Raw genomic sequence first — 24,612 nt, 5'->3', positions numbered from 1 at the left:
TCCCCACACTACCGGCCCATGTTCATCTTGGCATCAATGATGACTCCAAGATCCTTTTCTGCCTCTGCACTGACGAGAAGGGAGTTCCCCAGCCTGTAGGTATGGTGCTGGTTCTTCCTCCCCAGGTGCAGCACCTTGCACTTGTCAGTGTTGAAACCCATCCTGTTCTCATCTGCAAGGTGCTTTGGATCAGTGGGGTGGAGAAGGAAACATCCCACCTCAAACTTTCTTCCAGTGCCTCAGGGCAGGGCCTGTCTAGGCCTGGCACAGGGGGCCCTGTGAACTTACACTGCAGTGTGTTATGCCCTGTTAATAGAGAAGGGGAATTCCCGGGGTCTGAGCCATCCCAAATGCATAGGAATCTCTTTTAGCTCTCAAAGGCGACCACTGTCATATGGCAGCCTGGCCATGTGCTGCTGCCCCAGTTCCAGAGAACAAGCCCAAGGCCATCTCCTTGCCCAAGCCCAGCACCATGCAAGCCATGACTGGGCCATGCCAGGGGTCAAAAGTTATGCCATCTTTGAGATCTTCTCCCTGTTCCTGGTTAAATCTGGCTCTTGGCATCCTTTCTTCAACCTACTGGTTGTTCCCTCTTTGGAGTAAAGCTGGTATGAACTACGCACACTGCCACAATCCCCAGGCATCTTGCTGCACCACTGAGCCAAGCTATGAGCACCATGCTGTGGGGAAACAGCTCCTTTGCCCACATGTGTAGTCCCCCCCAGGTCCTCCCCAAATGTGCTTGGCCATGTCTGTTCTCTGTTCCTTGGGGCGGGGGGCAGGTGAGGAAGGCAAAGCTGGTGGACACACCTCTTGTATTCCTGAGTCTGGTGCTGGCCCCAGCCCTCACTGTTAGCTCAGGTTGAGCAGGATTCTTGCCTCATTGCCTGCTTCCCTTGTACAGTCACTCGATTTTTCAGGGGTGCTGAGCACCTGGATACCTACTGACTTCAATGCGAGCCAGAGCACTTGATTTCATCCTCTCCTGGCAGACACATTTGTAATGCCAGGGAGGTTGCTCACAGCTGGAGAGGAAGCTGCTTGCAGTAGCAAAGGGTCCTGATGAGCCAAACGATGTCACACTGGCTTTTTGGTGGCTGTGGGTTTGGAGTGTGCAGATCCAAGGGGCTGGGGATAGCTTGTCTACCTGATCCCAGGAGAGCACTGCCTAGCGTGCTCAAAGATGCCGCTGGTGCATTGCCCAAGTAATGGTGGTTCTGGTGTGCTGTTTCATGCCCTGCAGGGATAGAATACGTGATCAACCAGCTGAAATCTTTTATCCTGTCCATGGGGCTGATAGACAGGCGCATAACAGTTGAGGAAGCTGTGCTGCTGTCTCGGCTGGAGGAGGAGTATCAGGTAAACAGTTCTGGAGCTGCTCTTTAAGTCAGAGAGCATAATCCCATTGTGACAGATTTTTTTCCCGGCACAAATAACCAGCAGCAGGATGGGGTTCTGCCTGGCTGGGTGCCCACTGCTCCACTGGGCTCTGGAGAGCTCTGGCTGGGGCACTGTGCTGGCCCAAAAAGCCCATTGTGCTCTTGGGGAGGTTGCAGCTTCCCCCTGCAGAAGAGAGACGGCCTGTGTTAGTAGCAGGAACCTGGTTGTGCAGACAACTCAGACCTGGCACAGACTGTCTCTGATCGGAGGCTGTTCCTCATGCCACCACTGAGAAATGCCTTTCCTGGAAGGGACATGGAGGCTGAGAGCTGTGTTCACCTGCCTGTTGGGTGGACTGACCCCTTCCTCCCTCTCCAGATCCAGTGCTGGGGCAAGGTCGAATGGGCTCATGACTTTGACCTGCATGAGCTGCGTGCCCGCACGGCTGCTGGGGTCCTCTTCGCCCACCTCTGCTTGGAGAGCTCAACAGTGAAGCACAAGCTGCTGCAGGACTGAGACCCAGGGAGGTAGTGGACACTGGGCAGGAGAATGCAGTGGGTCAGAGCTACTTGCTTGCCACCAGTGTTGCCCTGTCCCTCCCAGAATGTTGTTCCAGCTGGCCCAGTAGTGAGCAGGCCTGACCTGTTGAGGATCCTAGCCCACCACTGGCCAAGTTATGCCAGCAACTCTCCGCACCCCACATTCTGTAGGAGGGGAGGTCCAGGTGAAGTCCTGGTGTTAAACATCCCAGCCCTTGCTGTTGCTGGGGCTTGTCATGAATTAGAGAAATCCTACACTTCTCTCTCCATCCCAGTGCCATAGCCTCTGTCATCTGCCATGTGCTGTGAGATCCACCAAGCTGTTACCTGCATGTGGTGCTAAATCCAGAGGGATCTATGTGGTCAGGCAGGACATGGAAGGGGCTGCATGTGCCCCTCGCCCAGTGTGGATCTGCTGGAGTCTCTCCTGGTTTGATTAAAGGCCCTGTGACCAGTACTGGAAGCTGCCACATATGGCCATTTATTTTTACCTCTCCATGGTGCTGCCTGGCTATTGCAGTGCCGGACAGCCACAGGCTAGGGATTGCTGGGGCCAGCAGCATCAAAGGGCAGTGTGAACACTGGTTGACCACTGGGTCTGCTTCTCCCGGGTTCTTGTCCCTGTCAGTCAGTGTCTGTCTATGCAGTCGGGGAGGGGAGTGGGGGGACCCTCCTGAGCCAGCCAGTGCTGTTTCCGCACCAGCAAGGCTGGGGCTTCCGAGTGCTGGGGGCAAAGCGGATTTCCACCCCTTCCAGGGGAGGACAGTGCATCGTCAACAAAGCCCTGGGCCAAGTTACGGAGTCCCAGTGCTATTAAAGGAGGCTTTGGCCCCTTCCCTAAATGCCTGTGCTGCCACCTCCTTCCGTGTCCCCTAAGTTCCCCCCTTCCCTCCCTGCTGCTGCCTCCAGCAATGCCAGGGTCCAGCGTCAGGCTTCAGAGCTGCCTGCAAAGTGAAGCAGCTGCTGAGCAAGGAGGGGAGTTAATGACTTGGCTGTGGTGAGCAGCAGTGCGTGAGCTCCTGCTGAGACAGCGATTTCCCTCCCTGCTGTGCCAATTGGACTGCAAGATGAGGCTCCCAGGAGGGTGGAGCATCAGCAAGCTGCATGCTTGCTGGACTGGAAACCTGCTAGGACTAGCTGTGAGGGCAGGTGTTTGGTCAACCTGTTACCTCCCCATTGTGGCCACGGCCCAGGGCCTGAATGGGTTGCTTGCTACCTGCACACCCAGTATTAGGAAGCCCACCTTTCAGGTGTGACATCCTGCTCCCAGTGGGACTCAAGCTCAGCCTGTTCCAGCTGTCCCTCACTTTGTTTGGAGCTGGCTTTGCCTCTGGCTCCAGCCAGTCCCCTTAGCTTCTCTTCAGCGGCACTTCAAATGTAGTATCTTTATTTGCATGTTTGAGGAGAAGTGTGTGTGTGGGGTGGGGGACAGTCCCAGGCCACTTTCAGGGCTATGTACAGGCATTCAGGCAGAGAGGCTGGGACGCACCTGCGAGGGGAACTGTGTCACCACTGCCCAAGTCCCTGCAGTATGGCCACTGTTCCTGGCACAGCCAGTGCTACTCCACAGGCTCCAGGCTCTCCAGGTTGTCAAGCTCCTCCTGTAGGTGGTCTTTGTACTGGTTGATCTCCTTCACACGGCTTCGGTTTCGTGCAATCTCGTTCTTGTGGACCTGAGGAGGTGGGAATTGAATGGGGTCAGGGGCAACCACTACTTGCCTACTGCAGTGCAGAAGGGGCCCCATGAAAGCTGGGAGTCGCTGGGTTCTTAGGTGAAGCCCGCTACCTTCCTCTCCACCCTGCCACAGCAGGACTATGCACTTCCAAGGCTTCACCTTGCAGCCACTTGTCACTGCAGGGGCATCCTTACCTCCTCTATCACTGCAGCCTGCCAGCTGTTGGCCTTGGTGATTATGTCGTCCTCCCTATTATCGATCTTCAGGAGGTGGATGTCGTGGGAGGCGTTGACTGCATTGACAATGGTGTCCTTGTCCACAAAGAGCTGGGGAGTGAGACAGAACAGACAAGAGGTGCGGTCTGATTAGACAGCAATGCTACAACAGCAACAGGTCTCAGAACTGGATATACGGCAGCAAGGCTCCCAATAATACTGCCGGGCAAGGAAACACGCTCCCTGATATGGGTGATAGCAGCTCTCGGCCCTCTTCAGGACACCTCTGCTGCTCCCTCTGCTCAAAGCAGCACCAGGCCAAGTGCCCCCAGCAGCCCTGAGTAATCACACTGGGAAAGGGTGACTTGCACGGGGGGCATTCACGCTCCAGCTTCCCCTCGCAGAACCTCATCTCGCCCTGCAGCTGTAAAGGGAGACCGGCCTCTATTCAATGTAATGACTCTCTGCCTACAGATTCGTGGGGCTGTTAAACAAGTGCAGATCCACTTCTGAGTGGGAAATGGACACTAGACCAGGTGTCTGGCAAGGGTTTTTGCACCAGGTTGCTGCCTCAGGCCCTCTTCCACCAGACTTTTGCTCCCCACTTGTCTCTGTGAGCCCCAGTTGCATATAGTCTTTTCATTTAAAAAAAAAAAAAAAGCCTCGTCCCGGGCACTGGGAGAGACCCCCATGGCTATGGTCTTCTTAGAGGGGGCTTGCTCTCCTAGCACCCAGAAGCCTCCTGTTCTGGTGCTTCTGTATGCTTCTCGTTCTGCTTGCTAGGGTTTCTGACACCCCATCATTAGCCTTCACACAGCTGCAGCCCCTCCTCTTAAGAGGACAGGCCACCCTGTTTCAGTGCTTAACCACAGCCAGGATCATAGCCTGTAAAGCCATGAGCTGACCCTGCCCAGCGGTTGAGGAGGAGGTTCTAGTCTCTGACTGTACAGTGCACAAGGTCACTTGTTTCCTTCTGCCTTACTGGAGGGAAGCATGCTGAAGAGAGCTACTTCTGCCTCTCAGGCTGAGCACTAGGCAGGGAGGGTGCTGGTTAGGAGTGTCAGTCCTGCTGGGTGCTGGGCAGAGATGTGGTTAACTGGGACTAGATGTCTCCTCTGAAACAATACTAGGACAGCATTCCTTGGGCAGCCACGAGCAGCTTTGAGGAGTCTCTGAGAAGCCTGTGTGTAGGTTTTCCAGCCCTAACAGAAGTATTATAGGGGGATCTTACAGAGCTAGAACATGGAGTATGGGAGAAAATCTAAAGGAGTCTGGGGCATGTGACAGATGTGCAGCCCAATTAATGAAACTTCAACTTTGTTTCATTCGGTGTAAAAGTTACAGTGCCTTATCTCCGTATAGTAGGGCCAGAGAGAGGCAATAGTTGCATCACAACAGCTGATGTGCATCTTGCAATGACAGCTCCCCCACAACCATTTCCTCTGGCTGCAGCATCTGAACCCCTGGGAACAGGCTGCACCCCCTCTTCCTGCAAGCCTGGGATTTCCACTTTGAAGGAGAGCTGCTTTCTGCCCCGTGCGAGTGTCCTCACCATCCGAACATCATCGGGTATCTCCTCCTCAAACTCGCTCTTGACAATTTTCTCCAAGGTGTTGATGGAGATCTCCAGCAGCTTCTCGTGATGATGGTTTTCAAGGTCCCGGCACTGGGCCATCGTATGGAAGAAGGTTAAGAAACAAAACAGCAGTGATACACATGTTAAATGACCTGCCTCTGCCAAATGGGGCTCAATGTTACATACTTGCAGAGAGCTCCTTTTCCCAAAGCAAGCAGTACAGTATTAGCCTACAACAGGGCTGGCCAACATGTGGCATGGGCAGCTTCTGTGTGGGACACGTGGCAAGTTGAGCAGGGAGCACAGTAGCAGGGCAGGGAACAGAAGGCAAAGTAGCAGGTCATGCATGGAGCAGAAGTAGAGCAGCCAATTGGGCAGGGGAAGGGGATCAGAGTGGCGATCAGGGAAGGTGTGGGGCTAATTTGTGGCGTGCCTGCCAAAAGGCTGGCTCCTGCCATATGATGTGCTCACTAAGAATTCACTTATCTTGACGTTGCATCACAACCCTCAGTAAGAAACCGATCTAGCAGTGGGAATCACAGAAAATGAGGGGTGGAAGGGACCTCAGAAGGTCACATCTAGTCCAACCCCCTTCTCAAAGCAGGACCAGCCCCAACTACACCGTCCCAGCCAAGGCTTTGTCTAGCCGGGTCTTAAAAACCTCCAAGGATGGAGAGTCCACCACCTCTCTAGATAACCCATCTTGGTGCTTTACTACCCTCCTAGTCAGAGAGTTTTTCCTAATATCTAACCTAAACCTCCCTTGCTGCAACTTAAGCCCATTGCTCCTTGTTCTGTCATCTGTCACCACTGAGAACAGTCCAGCTCCATCCTCTTTGCAGTCGCATCAGCCAACTCCCTCAGCACCCTCAGATGCATTGCATCTGTCCTCATGGACATAGTCCAGCTTTTATAAATAGCCCCTAACCTGTTCTTTCACTACTGAGGGCTGCTCACCTCCTCCCCACACTGTGCTGCCCAGTGCAGTAGTCCGGGAGCTGTCCTTGCCTGTGAAGACTGAGGTAAAAAAGACATTGAGTATTTCAGCCTTTTTCTCCTCATCTGTCACTAGGTTACCTCCCCCAGTCAGTAAAGGACCCACACTTTCCCTGACCTTCCCTTTGTTACTGCCATACTTGTAGAAACCCTTCTTGTTATCCTTCACGTCCCTTGCTTGCTGCAACTCCAGCTGCACTCTGGCCTTCCTGATTTCATCCCGGCATGCCCAAACAATATTCTTATATTCTGCCCTAGTCATCTGTCCATGTTTCCACTTCTTATAAGCTTCCTTTTTGTGTTTAAGCTCACTGAAGAGTTCTCTGCTAAGCCAATCTGATCACTTGCCACATTTCTTATTCTTTCTGCATGCCGGGATGATTCGTTCTTGCACCTTCAGTAAGGTTTCTTTAAAGTACAGCCAGCTGTCTTGGGCTCCCTTCCCCCCTCAGACCAGCCTCCCTGGGGATCCTGCCCATCAGTTCCCTGAAGGAGCCAAAGTCTGCTTTTCTGAAGTCCAGGCCAGGGTCCATATTCTGCTGCTCTCCTTTCTTCCTTTTGTCAGGATCCTGAACTCAATCACCTCACGGTCACTGCTGCCCAATTGTCATCCACTTCTACACCCCCCCCCACCAATTCTTCCCTGTTTGGGAGCAGCAGGTCAAGGAGAGCATGGCTCCTAGTTGGCCTCTCCAACACTTGCACCCAAAGGTTGTCCCCAAGTAATTCTTCTTGCTCTTTCTCCTCTGGTCACGCATGTGAGAGTTCCTCTGGGCTGTGTTACGCTGTACAGAACTGACATCAGGGGTCAAGTTCACAAAGGGCACCCAAAGGCAAGGCCTCCGTGAGTGCATGCAAAATGCTGAGCCTGGCAGTTATTTGCCTGGGATCAGGAGATCAGTGTGTAGGTCAAATCATTTCACCTGCCACTAAAATACAGCCACCTCAGAGGTGGGAAAGCACACAGCTGCATAAACACTGAGGCCATGCAGAGAAACTTCTGGGGGAATTTGCAATATTTCACCTATTAACAGGTCAGCAACCTGTAGCAGGAGTTGCACAGCGAGTTTTGCCAAGCCTTCTACCCAGCACGTGCTGAGAGGCGGGGAGGGGAGCAGATTTTCAAATGCATGAAGAGCAGCAAAATGCTTAATCCCCATTGATTTTCAATGAGGCTGAGGTATCTACCTGCCCTTTGTGCCTTTGAAACCAGGCCATTCCCTTGAATTTCATCACAGACACAGCTGGACTGCAAAGCAGGCCCTGCTTGTATTGTTTTGCTCCGAATAATATAGAACAGTATTTGAGCAGAGCCTGCATTTCACGTGCTGGCGAGCAGTCCTAACAAGGGATTGATCAAAGTCCACCACACATTAATAGGAAGAAATCTGTTCCCACACAGTGATTGCTGGCTTCCAAGCCTCAAAGTCATTTCTTTTCCTTTGCTGTGGGTCAGACATACGTATTAAAGAGCCCTGGGGCCAGCAGCCCATCAAAAGGATATATCCCTTGGACGTTTTCGATAAACGTTGACACTAGGTCAGCAATGTTTCTTTCAAAATCCTTTATAATTTCCTGTTGAGAAAAGAAAGGAAACTTATCAAACACCCAACGCACAGACGCGCACAAACATTGGAACAGCATGGGGGGTGTCTTAAATGCAGTCTGCTCTTGATGCATTAGTTTAATCAGCACAAAGTTGCCTCAGACTGTTGTTGTTGGGAAATGCAGAAGGGGATGTGCTTTTCTGCACTGGGTCAGAAAATCATCAGGGAAGATCAGAGTCAGTCCTACTGGGAGGAGCTGGATGAGCAACACCTCTCCCCTGAGCCTGCAGGACTCCCTCCACCACACTGCTTCTAACCTTATCTTTACACTGGGATTAGAGAACACTGTGTCCCTGTTTACTGCCAGAATCTTCCTGCATTCTTGAAGGTTCTGCCATCAGAAGCACAATTAATAGCCAGGATTAAGAGAGAGTGTTTAGAAGTCTCTGAAGATGGATGTTGCTTACAATTACCTCTCAAAACCTGGGTGGTTGGTGAAATCAAAAGATCTACGACATGTCAGATAAGGTGATTAAAACACTCTAGTGTCATGATGCTTCAGGGTAAGTAAGGAGCATAGGGAAAAAAAAACCCACCTTTGATATTTTTACCTGTCATCACCAACTCTATTAGGAACTCTTTGGAGCCTAAATGAGAAAAAGCAACACTGAACTATACAGAATCCCTGGAGAACTCTGCTGCCTTCTGTTATGCTCAGCGTGGGCTCCATGTGGAAGGGGACTGGTAATGGCGGAGGAGAGGGGGCATGTGTGTATTTTGGATGCATAGCAGATTGGTTTAAGAGATCCCCCACATTAGCATCTTGGGAGTATGCCTGACAAGTGGGCAGCACACTTCATATGCTAGCCTACACGGTGCTCCAAGAGCCTGTGTCCTCCGAGCTGGAACCTCAGCCATTGTCTTGGGTGCCAGGGGGGAGGTTATGAGCTTTGCTGTTAGAAATGATGTTCTGCTGCCACATAGGTCTGATTCCCTGTCACCTTTCACTCCACGTGCTTGCACCTATGCAGAGTGGGAGTACAGGGGGGCCTACAACACCTAGAGCTGGAGAGTTCTGTACCTGCTTTGCACAAATGAGACTACACAGTGCCAGGCAATAGCAAATAGACCTTGTGTTCTGTCCCCGAGACATGGCGGTACCTCCCTGGCCTTACCTCAAGCTGGTCGACAGTCTGCATTTCCAGCGTCATTAGTGTGTCGGACAACTGAATGATGTCATCGTTGTACTTAGCTAGCTTTGTCTCAGCCATGTCAAAGCTACTCATGTCCTGAACCACCTCCAGCAGCTAAGCATATAGAAAGGCATACATTATTTGTCATTTGTGGTCACTGCTCTATTGGATATTTAATTAGCTTGTTACATACTTGAGAAATGTTCCAGCACAGGATTGGCTGGAAGGAAATGTGGTAATTCTACGGGTTTCTGTGATTTACATACATAGAGATGAACAATGTGGGGATGTGCTACCACCCGAACCTATCAGATTATGCTGCTGTGAATGCTGTGAAAACTTGTCTTCGGGCAGCAAATTACCTTTTTCTTCCTCCACCTTTGCGTTCAACTCCCCTTTAGACAGCTACCTGCGAAGGAAAATCACTGGATTTCTAAAATTCATTGCCTTAATGCAGAGATGTGCCATTATTTCTCATGCAGAAATCCAGGCCTAAACCCTAGTCCCCTTGAAGTCAATGGGAATCTTGGCCGTCTTCAGCAGAAGCAGGATTTTAAATCAGAGAGCATGTAATAACACAGATCACATACTGACTTCTTGTTACAGCAAGTACCACAATTTATAGTCCTTCAGCGTTAAACACTGACATCAGTTTCACATCAGACGAGATTTATCTCTGAGGTCAACAAATCTTAATATGCTGAGCCATGTATTATTTTCAAGCGTCTTTGAAATAAATCTCCCCTATTGAAATCACAGCATTACAAATACATTTTAAGAAGCCTAATATCCATCACAGTTGGAGCCAACAGGATGGATTAAAATGGGAGATTCTGGTGAAAATCACTGCCCAGACTTGTGTCTGGACAAGATGAGATTGTGCCCACTTTGGATGTTTAAAAGGAGCCTTCCCCCTCCTTATCTGAGCTAGCAAACCGACCTCCAAAGGTTCCCAAGCAATTTAAGTGATGATTCCCCTAGTAACTGCAACTGCTTGAGGGCTTTAGCCTGCTGCTTTGCTCCTTTACCAGCTTCAGAGGGTGCAGAGGTATCCTGCAGTTTGTAGAGGAAAGTACAGCTACAGAAAAAGACCCCAAAAACAAGCTGCACTTTAGGACTGGGACTGCTCTCCTCCTGTTTAGGCTGGTATCGCCAGATACATTTTAATAGGGTTTCCAGGTCTGACAGCAGCCTCCTCTGTGACCATAGGCAACTGGTAAGGGGTGCACGGGGGTGCACGCGCCCCCCCCGACGGGGCTGGTGCCCCCCCGACAGCCGACACTGATGCTGTCGATAGGGCTGGTGCTCCCTCTGACAGGGCCACCGCCATCGATGGCTTCTGCGGGTGCCCTGCCAGATTTAGGAGGCATCAGTCACTCATGCCTGTGACCTTGCTCAAGTGTCTCTCAGAAGGGCGGTGCTGGGCTGAGTGCCTCAATCCACCTTGCAGTCTGCACCCAGGCACCTTCCCTCTGCTCTGAAGTGCCTGTAGGCATGTGGCCTAAACCCTGAAACTCTCCCCCATTTTGGGTGTGAATTTATTGGCAGCTCACTGAAAATACCAGAAGGTACCTCTCAGTGCTCTTGTCAAGACAGACTCTCCTCCCCGATTTCCATTCAGTACCTCTCAGTCTTCACTCTTTGTCTTCAAGAGAGGCTTTAAAAGCCTCTTACGCCCTGGCCAGAGGCGACCCAGATGGTGTGTTAGTGTGAGTCAGCAGTAAGTGACACTCACCAGCACACTGGGGTTCAGCACCTGATACCAGAGTGACTCAGCAGCCTGCTCTGTGTTGCACAGCAGCTGAATAAACAGGGCCTGGTTTGGGGAGACGGTCAGCACTCCTGATTCCCTCCAGAGTCAATTATAAGGGACTTGGTTCCATCCTGCTGACACAGAGTTTTGCCTAGCTTTTCCATGGAAACAAAACTAATTATCCATGTGGTTTAAATGGTTAGATACGGATCCAGCTTGAAGCTGTTCTCTTAACCACAGGGTTGCAGCTCTCCCCAGTGCAGGGTGGGGAGACCAGTGTTTTTTGCTAATATATCCCAACCAAATTCACCTTATTTTTCGGGTCAAAGTTTGCAAAAATGTCTTCATTTTGGGAGAAAATGGATCAAAACAAACATGACTTGAAAAAATCATCTTTGTTTTGTTTTCTGGCTTTTTGTCTTGCTTTTCCAGTGGAAAGAGAACATGGGAGGGAGCCCCAAGCCAGAAGGAAAAGGAAAGCTCAACTCCAACTCTCCAACAGAAATGTTCTTTCCAATTAATTTTATCATCAATTTTAAATATTTTTAATGAAAATTTTCACTTTCTTTAAAAAAAAAAAGTCTTTTGTTGAAAAAAAAATTAAAGCACGTATGACCAGCTCTATACAAAGGCAACAAAGCAATTTTTTCAACACTAGGAAATGGCATCCTATTAGCATATGCTAATTTACATTATTATAAATACTTGGTATAGACAAGGAGTGTCCTGTTCAAAATAATGGCAGCTGGTGGTGGTGAGCCCCAGGAGGGAAAACATCACGTACTACCAGCTGACATGATTTTAAACACAACATGTCTACTTTAATTCACGTTCAATAATATATTAGCTAACAAAATATCATCCTGTATTGCAGACCGGTCAATGGAAGTGGGTACAGTAGGAGCTGGGGTTGGATTCTGATTTCCATGACACTAGTGAAAATCTGGCACTGTTAAAAGGATTTAAATGGATTTACTCCATGTTCATCAGATCAGACACTAGACTACCCTATACAATTGCTTTAAGCAAACAAAAGGCTGTAAGAAATTACCCCCATGTTCTGGTTTTCAAACTCCAGGATTATTTTTGTGCCCTGCTCTTGATTGGCTGCCAGTGCTTCTTGAAGGCATTTGTAGAAAGTTGAGACTTCGGCTTCTCGCTTTTCATATTGTTCCAGACCATAGGCAAACAATTTCTCGCAAACCGATTCAAATTTATTCCTGTATGTGAAACCAGTCAAGGGATCTCATTTGTGTGAGTTTAATGAGTCAACACAGCAAGCAACGCCCCGTGATAATCAACACTGCCCTCTAGCTACAAACACTCACTAATCTCAAGGCAAGAGGATCAGGTTGTCTTTTGCTCATCTCCAATGAAGTTGGTGGGAGTTGAGCAAGATGAGCACACTGCATCTTGCAGAGCTGGACCCATCCTCATCTCTCAAGCAAAGGGACTTCACTACCTAACCTAGGTGGAGGAAGCGTGACTAGAGGGCACCTATGAAGGCTCCTCGGACTCTTCTCTGCCATATTAATGGGATAGAGCATGTGAAGTTAATAAATTGTGCTCCAGAGCACACAATGCATTGATTTGGTAGCAACACAAAAATCATGTCTTTTTTTTTGCTGTTATCTTGTCAATGGAATTGTTTCTAATGTCTATGGTATTTAGACTGTGATGAACTTTTCCCACGCCACTGTACAGCAGCCTTCAGGAAGTCTCAGTTCAATTCTAGGACTTGACAACATCCCATTTATCTGAGCTAGGAAAGAAAAAACATACAAGTCTTTGCTTTCTGCTCACTGGGACAGGATCGAAATTTAGAAAGATGTCTTGGTCTGAAGTACGTTTGTACTGATCCCAAAGAGTTAGCACTTCTACTCTGGGAGACTGAGACTCCATACTGATTAGTTCCTTAGTACTTCCTGCCACGTCAACCGCAACATGATTTTAGCAACTCCTATCTCATAATCTGGTACAGGCAGGGATTAACATTCAATACTGTTTGAAAGGTAGGATGAATTCCAGAGTTAGAGAGACTGAAAAGCCCCTGTTGCTACAGGTGGGAAAGGTAATGGCTGCTAAAATCACGTGTGCAGAAAAAGCAAGATGGTAATTGGAAAGCTGAGATTTTACAGCTCTGATCTTTCATGGCCTGCCAGCATTAGGAATGAGAGATTTATTCAAACGGGGCTAAGTCAGCATTGCTAGAGTGCCTGTGGTACAAAGCATTAGTTTGTAGTCCCTGTGTTTCATGAGATATCAGCCCTTAAAGCTGTCATGGGTCTCACGGTCCAGCAGTGCTTCCATGGCACTGATCCAAGCCTGAACACTGCAAGCCTCAGATCTCAGATCAATGTAGCTTTCAAGCCTGTACAAAAAAAGCAGATGAAGCATCCCTGGTGATGCACCTCCCTGCCACCTGACGCCATTTGCTATTTATTGCTAGCTTTTCTAAAGCCAGGAAGGATATGTCTCCAGCAGGTCAGGCATGCCGGGGAGGTAAGCCAGCTTGTTTGCTTCTGCATCCTCTGCATACATACTCTCAAACAAGAAGGGTCCATTGAGGTACTCGACATAAGCAGCCTTAAGAAAGAATTGGAACAACAGAAAAAAAATGAGGAATGCCAACTTGCTGCAGAATCTTAGGCCATGTCTACAAAAGGAGCTCTTCACCTGTCTATGAATCCTGGTTTGCTCTACTGGCAAAGCTCTCCTAGTGGGGACGCAGCTCACATCAGCAACACTGAGCTCCAGGGCTGTCTAGTAACCCCCACCCCTCTCCTGCTTCTCACAGATTTGCTGATATACCTGCATCCACATGAGAGGCTTTGGTGAGCACAGCTGGGGTGGTCAGAGCCCTCACTTCATCCCATCCTTGCCCAACCTAGCAAGGTGGGTAGAACCCTGTACTCAACGTGGCTCCTTTCTGTTTCTTAAAGTGCAAAGGAAGGTTCAGGCAGCGAGTCTCCTTGGGTGAATTCTTCAAACTCCCCAGATCTGAATGAAGAGTGCCTTGTGCTGTGGGAGTGAATCTCAGAACAATCCACCAGCCTGTTATCACTGGATAGGGGGTGAAGGCTTGTGGCTTTCCAAGGAAAAGGTTTTACTGTCATGGGAAGAGATGGGGGCTCATTTGCTTAGCAAACATGGAGACAGAGCAATTCAACTCTGCTTTGTGGGCCTGGAGCTTGAAGCCTCAGTCACTCGAGCATGAAAGGGACAGCAAAGCACAGCCATAAAGGTGGTTAGCCATGAAGGGCCTCATCCAGGTCCCTCCCTACCCATGTCCTTTCCTCTCTAAACCCATCACCCTGTTTTCCCAAGCCTCCTGCTGGTTCCATGTACAGCAGCAGGAATCTCAGATGCCAAGGGACCTCTGTGAGTATAGAGGTGGCGAAGGCCTATGACAGCCACCCATTGGAAGCCTTGCTCTGCCCACATGCTTCAACAATATAGTGAACAGACCAGAGGCCAAGTGGAAGGAGAAAAGCAAACAACATGGATGCAAAACAGCCACAGTCCCATGTAAGCAGCAGAGCAAGTAGGCAAGGGAGCAGCTCTCAGAGAATCAGTTGGTAGCTGAGAGCTTCACTTTGCCCAAACTGTTCTTGCTACATGCATAGATAGTCTCTCTGTTTTATGCCCAAAATGAGCTTGAAGCGCTGAGAATATTACATGCATATTTTATTATGACCCAATAACTTAGCAACATAAAGGGGAAAAAACATAGGGGGAAAAAACACTGCAACATAAATAATACTAATAGTTCCATTAGGCCTATAATTGTCTTAATCTACCATCACTCTGACAAGAAACTAAAGTACGATTTACTTTTAAGCTTTGTGGCAGGGCACTCTGGTGCCCTGCTCCTATAGAAGGACAGGTGTTGGTTGCCGGGGCAACCGCAGTTGGTCAGCTGACCAGAAGGGGGCAGGGCCTGACCTATATAAAGGTGATCCAGGCTGAGGCCAGGAAGGCAGTTCCCCTCTGGCAGCTGACGAAGAGAGGGCTCTGCTGGGAGTAGGAATAGCAGAGCAGCCCAAGGGCCTGAAACAGCTCCTGGGTGAGGAGAAACCCCTGGTAGGGGTTTGAGGGAGGTTTAGCCAGGGGGCTAGAGTTTGCGTTATAGCCAGGAGGCTTATTTTTGTGTTGCAGCTAATTGGCTTATGGTTTTGCTTTGTTGCGTAACACCGGAGGACCAGGTGAGGCTAATAGAGGCGGAGGAGGCCTCAGCGGGGCTCCACAGAAGTAGGGACCCCGGTGCCAGTGAGGGCACCGCATTTAGGAGTGCACTACCCCAGCCCTGAGAAAGGGCACAGAGGACAGGGGCCAGGTAAGGACGAGGCTGCCTGGGCCCCCACAGGAATTGTTGACCCAAGCAGGGGATTTGGAGCTCAGGTGGCCGTAGCCGTGCCTGGCCCCTAAGTGCAGAGAAAGGCCCTAGTGTGGGCAGAGCCCCAGGGAGGGGCGTGCAGGCAAGAAGCCCAGTGAGGGCACAACGTTCAGGGGGCACTGACCCCAGCCCTGTGAAAGGGGCACGGCGGATTTAGGGGCAAGGCTAAGGCCACCTGAGCCCCAATTACAAGGAGCACCAGTGTGGGCACCGGCAAGAAGCCTGGAGGGTGCTCGTGTTACGCCCCAGGGTGGGCACACATGAATAGAAGCCCAGGGTAGGGTGATGCTATAGAGACAAGCCCCAGGGGAAGGCGATCCTATAGAGGCGGGCGCACAGAGAGGCCCCGAAGGGGCGAGTGCGCCGAGAAAAGCCCCGAGAGGGCTAGCGAGCCCAGGGGCGCCGGTTGCGTGACAAGCCCGGGGGCGCCAGTGAGGGGCGCCGGTTGCGTGACAAGCCCGGGGGCGCCAGTCAGGGCACAGACAGGAAACTGACCAGACAATGTCTGGTACATCAGCGAGGCTTCAGGCGTGGTAGAGGGGAGGTTGGAGCCACGCATAGCCCATAAGGCTGCGGTGCGCCAAGTCAGTCCATAAAGAACCGGGGGTCAGGATAGACCAGAGCACCGTGTCAAAGGGGACAAAAGGCAGCCTCCATTATAGATACCATCAAAGACGTGGTGGGCGAGAACGAGGGTGCTTTAGCGCCAACTTGGCACGGTAGGGGGCGTGGGAGAGATCACGGCCGCTCCTAGGGCCCTGTGCCGTGACAAGCTTCCCTAAATCAGGGCCCACCGTGTATGTTTCACAGTTTGACCAAAAGAACTATGTTCCCCCATACCATGGGTATTCCACAGCAGCTTTTGTTTTCATTCAAAAGACAAGATTTACCGATCCCAGAGATTAATAGTGACCTCTGTTTTAACTCAATCAATGTTAACCTCCCATTAAATCTTTCAGCGGGTGAAAGAGAAGTCAATATCTGTTGGGTTTCTTTCCACGGTGGTAATATAAAACCAGCCAAGGAGAACATACCTTGTGGTAGTCCAGTTCTTTCTGCTTAGCCTGCTCCTCTTCCAGCTTAGCCAGGGCTTGAGCTTCACCTTGTTTCAGCTCATCGATAGCATACTGATATTTTATTTCGGCAACTTCTCGCTGAGAGGTACAAAGAAGAAAATATTTTGGTCAGACTGTCCCACTGCCAAAACAGTGTGTATCAGAGTCAGGAGTGTAACATTCTACACATTTTACTTGTGTGTTTTGTATTGAATGGCTGTGAAGTGTGACCCTCCATTTTCATTCCTAATGATCTCATTTCCACTAGTCTGTGACTGAGCTGCCTTATTCCATCCTTCTGAGTCAGAGGTGCGAATATCTTATCTCCTCCCTCATTTCCCCACCTTTAGGAACTATTTACAGAGGTAGCCCAGCTTCTTCGTATAAGAGGCTGTGCTCTGGCTTAATCAGCCAATGAACCTGGCAGCAGATTTAATATGGAGGTGATGGCTCTTCTATGGAGTGGAAGAACAGGAGTGCTGGGGCAAGAGACCTGGCTAGTTTTAAGATGAAATTTGATCAATTTATGGATGGTATTATAGGACCTCATTTGCCTGCAGTCTGCACTGCACTGGACTGGATTCAGTGACCTAAGAGGTCTCTTCTAGGACTATGTTAAAGTAAATCTCTAATTAATTTTGTAATATTGTGCTTCCCCCAAGCCTTGAGGCAAGAAGCCATTATTATGTGTTACTAGTACATCAGCTTCCCAGCCAGCCTACTGTGCTTGGTTACAGGCAGAGGAAGGACATTTCCAATGGCACCTATTTCCCTAAAAAGTATTTCAGTCAGAGAGCAATTAAAATATGAAGATTCTAATCCTTTGAGTGCTGGCATATTCCAAGCCTGACAGCATGATGAATGCTGTGGACAGGGCTTGTGCCCTCGATACAGGAGCAGCAGAAGTGCTTACTGTATTCTCATCCACAAGCCTGAAGTCCAAGTACACCAGATCTGGGAGGTGAGCAGCAATAAACATCGAATACTGCTCGTCGTCACACAGAGGGTTCCCGGCAAGATTCAACGTGCGCAGCTTGCTGAATTTCCTGAGGTAGACTACCTGGGCCAAACAAAAGCAGATGCTGCAACCATCGCACAGGGGGTGGAAAGCAAAAAATGCAACGCTTTGAAATTCATGACATTGATCATCACTGTTGTGGCTCAGGATCTGGCTGACAGCCTCGTCCTTCAGAGAGAGCTGACGCAATGCAATCAACTGAATGTCCAAGCGTGGAAACAGGTTGAAAAGGATGGCTATCCAGCAGGGTTGAACCACAGTATTTGGAAAATAAACTATCTTCTATAGCATTCTTAGAACTTTAGTACAACTCTGAACTGTGGACACTTGGGCAATGGGTTGGTGAGGAGGCCTTCAGCTGGATGGTGGATAAGCTTCCACCAAAAGCTGCCTTCTGCAATGTAAAAATCAAAGCACACCCTCAGAAATCCTGCCTTCCATTTTCTATTCAGGTAACTCATTCCCCTGTTCCAGTTCCCACTGAAGTCAAGAAAAGTTTTGCCATCAGTGTCACTGGTAGCAAGATCTGACCCAAAGTGTGAATAATCCTAAGCCAGGTGAAATGAGAGTTACCTGCAGGGACAGCTGATTATCCCTCTGACCAGTGGTTATCCCTCTAAAGCAGTGGTTCTCAACCAGGGGTGTGAGGAGATGAGTAGATAGACTAAGTAGATAAACCTAGGTTCAAGCTTGTCCCTGCCTGGATGCCCCTCCATTCCACGGCCCCTCTGTAAGGAGCTAAGCACTGCAATATATACACTGGTTTTTTTAAATAGGGTGCCACTCAATTCATAAATGTTCTGGAGGGGTATCTCGAGTCCAGTGAGGGACACCTTGAGTCCAGAAAGATCAAGAACCACTTCTCTAAAGAGATGTTCAGATTCAATGACAGGTGCCCATATGAGAACCTTTGATCATGAGGAGACGCTGGCAGAGACCATACGATCCTTACATTTTCCAAAGAGGTTAGATTGTTGTTTCCAATGGAGAAGATCTGTAATTCTTGTAGCATGTCCATGTTCTCAATCTTGGATATTCTGTTATTGTAGAGGCTCAGGTCCTGCAGTTTAACCAGAGCATGGAGACCTTCAATGGTTTCAATATTGTTGAAGGACAAATCTGCAAAACAGTTTAACACTCAAGATGTTTTATGAGCAAAAAGACCATTTCCAGCTAACCTATAGAGCACAAGGCCTGCAGTTCAGCTGGTATCTCGAATATGGTATCTAGGTTAATTGCTATCCTTAGGGGTGACAAGCTATTCATCAACACTTCTCTCCTTTATGTTCAAGGCTCTGCACAAACCCACCACCCATTTGGCCAGGGCAAAACAGATGCATCTTCTAACACTGAACCTTGCAAGTCTGTAGTCAGTTAGGGAAATCACTGAAATACTCCTTTGGGCAAAGGCTGTCTACATTGCCCATCCATGTCCTACCTCTTACCTCTTGACAACACAATGAGCAAGACACTGAGAAGAAATCTTATGCAGGTTTCTTGCACGAAATTGCAAAGGACAAGAGAACAGGTAAGAACATGCTTAAAGAGGTGAAATCTGTAATGCATTTTCCACATGAAAGCTGATAACACCAGCTATTATTTCTCAAGAACCCTCACCAGTGTCACAAAACCATTACCCTAATGTTGATTACCAGTAAGGCAACCCTTGCTCTTAGTTCCATGCAACCTCACTGCTGTCTGTGGAGATGCACCACGGAAGAGTTGGTGCATCTTAGCCTTTTCACTCATGGACTCTTTCACTCATTTTATTCTTCCATACAGCATTTAAACTTATGTAGAATCTCTTATAAAAATGTCAAACTTGTCAAAGACAGTGGTAGAGTGATGTTGTAGCTACGATGGTCCAGGAATTATGCAAGAGACGAGGATTTCTTAGGGCGATAGCTTTTATTAGACCAACTGCATATGTGGGATAGAGTTAGACAGGTTTTCAAATGTAAGACATGGATAAAGAATGTCTTGCATTTGAATGCCTAACTATCCCAACTATGCAGCTTGTCCAATAGAAGATAGCACCCTAAGAAATCCTCTCCTCTCACCAACTTATCAAAGTGGCTTAGGAGCCCATGTTTCCAACAGTGACTTAAGGTACATCTAAGCTGCATTCAAAAGGTGAGAAAGCAGCCTGTGTAGACACACTTGAACTAGTTTTAAACCAGCTAGCTTGAACACCAGTAGCATGCCAACCCTGAAACAGATGGCTAGGAACCCACCCAAGACCTTGATGAGGGAGCAGGTGGCCAAAACCCATGCACTGCAATCTGTACCCAATTTAGCTAATTTTAAGCCCACCCGGGTTTGTCTACCATGCTATATTTACATCTCTAGACTGAAAAGCAGACACTCCTTCATGTCCTTACGAACTGAAGTCCCATTGCCTTTCAGTGAGATTTAGGCTCTGAATTACCTAAATCACTTTTGAAAATAGAACTTAGGTGCTTTTGTAAGTATTACTGAAAAGCTGAGACTTTCTAAGCCATCTAGGAGATGGGGACACAAATCAAACCCCCCCATATATTTAATACCACTGATTATTTTGTGATATTCCTATCATCTGGCATTGGAGAGTCAGAATGCGGGGTGCTGCATCCAGCTGACTGCATTCCCTTGGGAATATCCTGTTTGAGAGGGGAACACCATATCCTGTTTTCATTGTGGAGCTGCAGATGGCGAGAGATGCTTTTGTTAGGCATGAAACTGAGATCCACTGTGTTCAGGCTCGTTTCTTTGAGTAACAGGATGACCTCATCAGGATGTTTTTTGTTTGACTTCAAAGAGGTTGATATGCCCAAAATAATGTTCTCTTTGCAAACCGATTCCTGATAACAGCAAAGTGGTCAGATCCTGAACTGAAGCTAGAATTCTACTACTCTATTGGCAGAATCTCTATGGTGGCAGAGAGGGGAAGATTTCCGGGCTCCAGTTCGATTTTACTCTCTGTTTTAATCAGTTGGATGCTCCCAGAATATCTCATGATTTAGGGGCCAAACTCCAACTTTACACTGGTGCATCTCCATCAAAATCAATGCACTAGAGTGACTGTTGTCAGTGTGTTTACTTGAGTGCCATCACAACAGAACTTAATATCTCACAATATCATTTCAAAGTGCACCACATCCAATCTGTAGAATGAGATGCAATTTCAGGCCTACTATTTAGTAGAATACATGTGTGAAATATGCCAAAAGCTTAGCCACCAATTGACACTAACATTAACTGTCTTTATTCCTAGCACACAACAGGGACCTGATTGTGCTCTCACAGCAGTTTAACACCACCAGTTCTTTTTGATAGAATTACTTCTGCCTTATGCCAGCCTCACATCCTGAAACCGTACCAAGCCAGACAAGATGAACCAGACTATCCAGAGCCTCTATCTTCTCAATGATGTTATTGTCCAGCTGCAGTTTAGTCAGATTTGCAAACTGCCAGAGGTTATCAATCTTCAGGATATCTAAAGCCAAAGGGGGAAAATAAAAATCAGGAGTATGATTCATGCAAGCTGAACATGGCATTCACATTACATTGTGCAGGTGATCCGTACTCAATATTACCTCCAAAAGAATCTTTCGGCAGAGTGTGACCGTGCACTGATGCATGAAGATGGCCCAGGAGATGGCTGAAAGGACTGGGGGCCGGATGACGATTTAGATTGAAACTGCTGGGATAACCTTCTTGTCCTGCACCACTGCACATTGCTAATCAGTGCCGCCAGACAGTTGCTGAGGGAATGCTGACTGCAGGACTGCAGTCAAGGAGGGGTTTATGAATTCACTACCAGGAGGGCCTTTGACCTTCACTTTGCTTTCCAACTCAAAGAGTGTTCCTGGGAGGAGACAGCACTTTCTTATGAAATTGCAGGTTGTTGGAGGGGACTAGCTGGCTTTGAATTGCTGCCCATTGCATTACAAAGTTACTCCATGTTCTATAAATCCTTTCCCACTGTTCAGCTTATGGAGCTGTAGATGGAGAATAGGCCTGGGACCACTATAGGAATTAGAACTCAGGTTTTCTGCAGTTTATAATCTCCTGTTTGGAGTGCTGTCACCTGTCATTGCATTTGCCTTTTTTTGGAAAAAAAACTACAGACCCAGGCACAGGCTGAATGGATTAGAACACAATGTTGGCACCATGTAGCATAGGAGACTTGGGTTCAACTGTCCAGTGGGTGTCAGCTTAGAAGGCAGGAATGCAAACAGAGAAGAGGAAAACCCCACAGCTGTAGGCACTGGTCACATACAAACAGGGCAGGAGTTTTGCATGCTAAGCTTGCAATTGCATGGCCAAAATGTGCATACAAGTGCACATCACTTCCAAACAAATGCATGCATAAGTCAGGTCCATGAGTGCCAATAAGCAGACTCGTTAACTGCACACACAGTTATCTCACTAGCACACAATCACCACACTAGAAGGAAAAAATTAAAGATGCAGATTTTCACCTGGTTCCCTAAAAGAAAACAGGATCTTAATGGATTGAAAGGCTGATTTGATAGCTCCAAAGACTGACATCCTATATCCGTAACAGCAGGACAAACTGCTTCCATGTCACCCCTACCAATGTACTGTAGACTGAACTGGGAGGTCACAAGCATGGGCAAGGGGGTAGTTCAGCTTTCTCTGCCCAATAATGAGCTTAGTGATCTAGTTGGGCCTTTCAACAAAGTTGGCAAATTGACCTGCTGTACTGCAGGTAACTTCTTTTAAGGTAGATATTTGCCCACTCAGAACTGGACAGAAATAGGGAGTCAGGACTCATCTGAAAATGAAAATATGTTGCCATCACACATTTGGATCAGACTGGGTTTTAGTGCAGTAGGGCCAAACTTGCACGTGGCCACAAGGTGCCACTGCTCCATAACTGTCAAACAAAAAAGTAATAATTAACAATGACGTGAAGAGCTGCCAGGATCTGTAGCCTCTTACCAGGCAGCAAAGCCTTTTAACTCTCTCTGTTTGAACTAGTTTAGATGGCTAGGGCTAAAAATATAAGTTAGAGTCAGTGCAACAGTCTGAGCTTTACCATGATCATATCATCAACAATTAAAGCATTGTACTATTAACTTGTCCTAGAAAAAATCTGATACTTACTCCTAAAATCAAGCTGTAGTTCTGTGACATCCTTAAAATCAATGCCTTCCCTTTTGGCAAGCTGCCCTGCTTCTTCTTGAGGACCTTGCTCCTCAACAGCCTTTTGAAGCATCTCTTGATCGATCACATTTGGCTCAATGGTATCGTATATCCGGCTCATTTTCAGGCCTTTGAGAGAAGGGCAAACAATACCCATTACCCAGCTACTGTCTTCAGTGTTTACTGAACTGTGTATGACATGCAAAGAAACAGTAGCAGAGTGCAGGACCCACAAGGTCTGATCCTGCACTGCTGAAGTCAAAGAGATAGTTGCCTTTACCGAAAGATATGATGTTAACAAGTGCAAGTCAGGGCCAGCACAGGGTGAAGTGCACAGGCAAGATGCCACGTGCAGAACCCGTGTCAAGCTTAAGGAGAACATAACTTACATGAACCAGATGACACCAAAGGCAGAGCATTACAGCTCCCCACGGCCCTCCACGCAGCCAAACAACCCTCCTCAGCCCCCAGCCATGAGCCCACTGGCCTCTCCTCCCTGCCTCTCACCCACCAGCCACCTTCTCCACCTGTAACACAGCAGTGCACTGGCTTTTCTACGTAGCCTGTCACACAACCACTCGTCTGCCCACCCCTGACCATGCAGCTGCTCTCTAGGGAACCAATTTAAGCAGCTTCTTAAATTGCTGCAGGCAATAAAATGCTCTGAACATGGGTGAAATGCGGATTGGATTGATCCTGCACCCCTGAAATCAATGGCAGCAAAATCTGACCTATTGAAATCAGCTTGGGAGCTCCTTCCCTCTTCAGGCCCACACAGTGGAAGCACCGCAAGATCTTCCTGTTTGGGCAAGTGCTTGGCAAGCTGAGATGCTGTTTGTGAGGGGAGGGTCTCCCCTTTAGGCTGAAGCTTTAGTTCCCCGTTGCGTTGTTCTCTTGGTGTTCCCCTGTGGCATCAGTTATTCTGCTCTCTTAACACCAGGTTAATGAAGAAAAAACAATCCGTCTCCTCTCGAGCCCCAGGGCACCTGTCCTATGCCCCCAGGTGTATTCGTGCTCCGCGCACAAGGACTAAGGGCCAGCATCACACGGGATCTTCATGTCTTGCTTTAGTGTCACGGCTTCCCTGGGACCGTTCTGTGGTCGGACGCTCCGTGCTGCTCCCACACTGTGCGATGGCTGCTCCCAGCCTCGGTTTCTAGCCAGAAGGACAAATTACATGAACATTGTTATTTGATTACGTCACAAGGAGAAACAAGGAGCTCATCTCTCCCTGGAGCGCAGCATTTTGGAGAAAGCTGCAAATAAATCAGTCGATCCATAGGTCTGCCCAGCCCCCACGGCCTCTCCCAGTGCCCTGCCCCCCCAGTGCCCTGACCTGCCCCCCACCAGTACCCTGCCTTGTCTCCCCAGTACCCTGCCCCCAATACCCTGCCCTGCCCCCAGTACCCTGCCCTGCCCCTCACCAGTACCCTGCCCCCCAATACCCTGCCCTATTCCCTTCCCTCACTGGGGCTCGTTGCTAAAGAAGCCTGCACGGTTGCTAAGTCAAGTCACGTGACGCTGGGCTAAGGGCGGGGCCTCCAGACTCCCTCGTCACTTGCCGGGCAGCGCCCGCCAATCGCGGCTGGCCTCGGTGGGGAGCAAAGGAGGGAGGGAAAAGGGGTGTGAAGCTCCGCCACCAATCAGACCGCGAGGAAACTGCGTCGGCCAATCAGAGTGGGTAGCGCACCTGGTGGGCGGATTTTAAAGTGATTGGTGTGGCAGTTACCCAATAGAATTGGGGAAATGAGAGCGGAGCTGTCCATTGGCGAGGGGCGGCAGAAGGAGCTCCCGCCCCCCCTCTGCGTCAGTGGAAAACGAAGGAGTCGCACTGGGGAGGGGCGGGGTTATCTGATTGGCACGCCCCTCAGCCAACCCAGCGGCGCGAGCCTGCGGCATGGGCGGGGCCACGGGCCGTGCCGGCGGCTCGGATTGGGCGGCGCGGGTGCCTCTAGGCGAGGGGCGGGGTGGAGGCTGCGGGCCGGGCTGGGCCGGCTGTTTGTTGTCATCCCAAGATGGAGTTTCTGCTGGGGAACCCGTTCAGCACCCCTGTGGGGCAGAGCCTGGGTGAGCGCGCCGGGCAGGGGCCGGGGGGCAGGGGCCGGCCGCGGTGTCCC

The 24,612-nt window shown here is 49.2% G+C and overlaps 3 protein-coding genes across 8 annotated transcripts in view; 2 read left to right on the top strand and 1 right to left on the bottom strand.

Moving 5' to 3' along the window:
• The window catches only part of ATPAF2 (ATP synthase mitochondrial F1 complex assembly factor 2), a gene marked incomplete at its 5' end in the record, with an annotated part of 5,675 nt that extends 3,293 nt beyond the window's left edge, over positions 1-2,382 (top strand). Inside the window, 2 exons of the mRNA XM_019512571.1 lie at positions 1,244-1,359; positions 1,759-2,382. Of these exons, the coding sequence (XP_019368116.1) occupies positions 1,244-1,359; positions 1,759-1,896 (254 nt within the window). The remainder of the gene's footprint in view (positions 1-1,243; positions 1,360-1,758) is intronic.
• Positions 2,383-3,286: 904 nt separating this feature from the next.
• DRC3 (dynein regulatory complex subunit 3) lies at positions 3,287-24,031 on the bottom strand. 2 transcript variants are annotated; one of them, XM_019512672.1, is made up of 14 exons: positions 23,964-24,031; positions 23,227-23,651; positions 22,457-22,624; positions 20,703-20,819; positions 18,297-18,463; positions 17,240-17,386; positions 16,306-16,425; positions 13,349-13,461; positions 11,927-12,101; positions 9,105-9,236; positions 7,887-7,957; positions 5,363-5,486; positions 3,790-3,921; positions 3,287-3,592 (listed from the first exon to the last, which is right to left on the bottom strand). In XM_019512672.1, exons 3-14 carry the CDS (start codon positions 22,614-22,616, stop codon positions 3,479-3,481), a joined length of 1,572 nt encoding a protein of 523 aa, XP_019368217.1. In that variant the 5' UTR covers positions 22,617-22,624; positions 23,227-23,651; positions 23,964-24,031; the 3' UTR covers positions 3,287-3,478. The 2 variants fall into 2 exon arrangements, with proteins under 2 accessions (XP_019368217.1, XP_019368218.1); XM_019512673.1 differs by lacking the exon at positions 23,964-24,031 and having other exon boundaries at positions 23,227-23,703.
• Positions 24,032-24,463: 432 nt separating this feature from the next.
• TOM1L2 (target of myb1 like 2 membrane trafficking protein) overlaps positions 24,464-24,612 on the top strand; it is an 88,314-nt gene continuing 88,165 nt past the window's right edge. For 3 of the 5 annotated variants that reach the window (XM_019512667.1, XM_019512666.1, XM_019512668.1), the window contains exon 1: positions 24,464-24,562. In XM_019512667.1, the coding sequence (XP_019368212.1) occupies positions 24,511-24,562 (52 nt within the window). In that variant the 5' untranslated portion in view covers positions 24,464-24,510. The remainder of the gene's footprint in view (positions 24,563-24,612) is intronic. The other 2 variants (XM_019512670.1, XM_019512671.1) reach the window with 1 other exon arrangement.

Source organism: Gavialis gangeticus, unplaced genomic scaffold, assembly GCF_001723915.1.
Source record: "Gavialis gangeticus isolate Ggan-Ray unplaced genomic scaffold, GavGan_comp1, whole genome shotgun sequence".
In the NCBI taxonomy this organism is placed as follows: Eukaryota; Metazoa; Chordata; order Crocodylia; family Gavialidae; genus Gavialis; species Gavialis gangeticus.
This window is presented reverse-complemented; position numbering and strand designations above follow the sequence as displayed.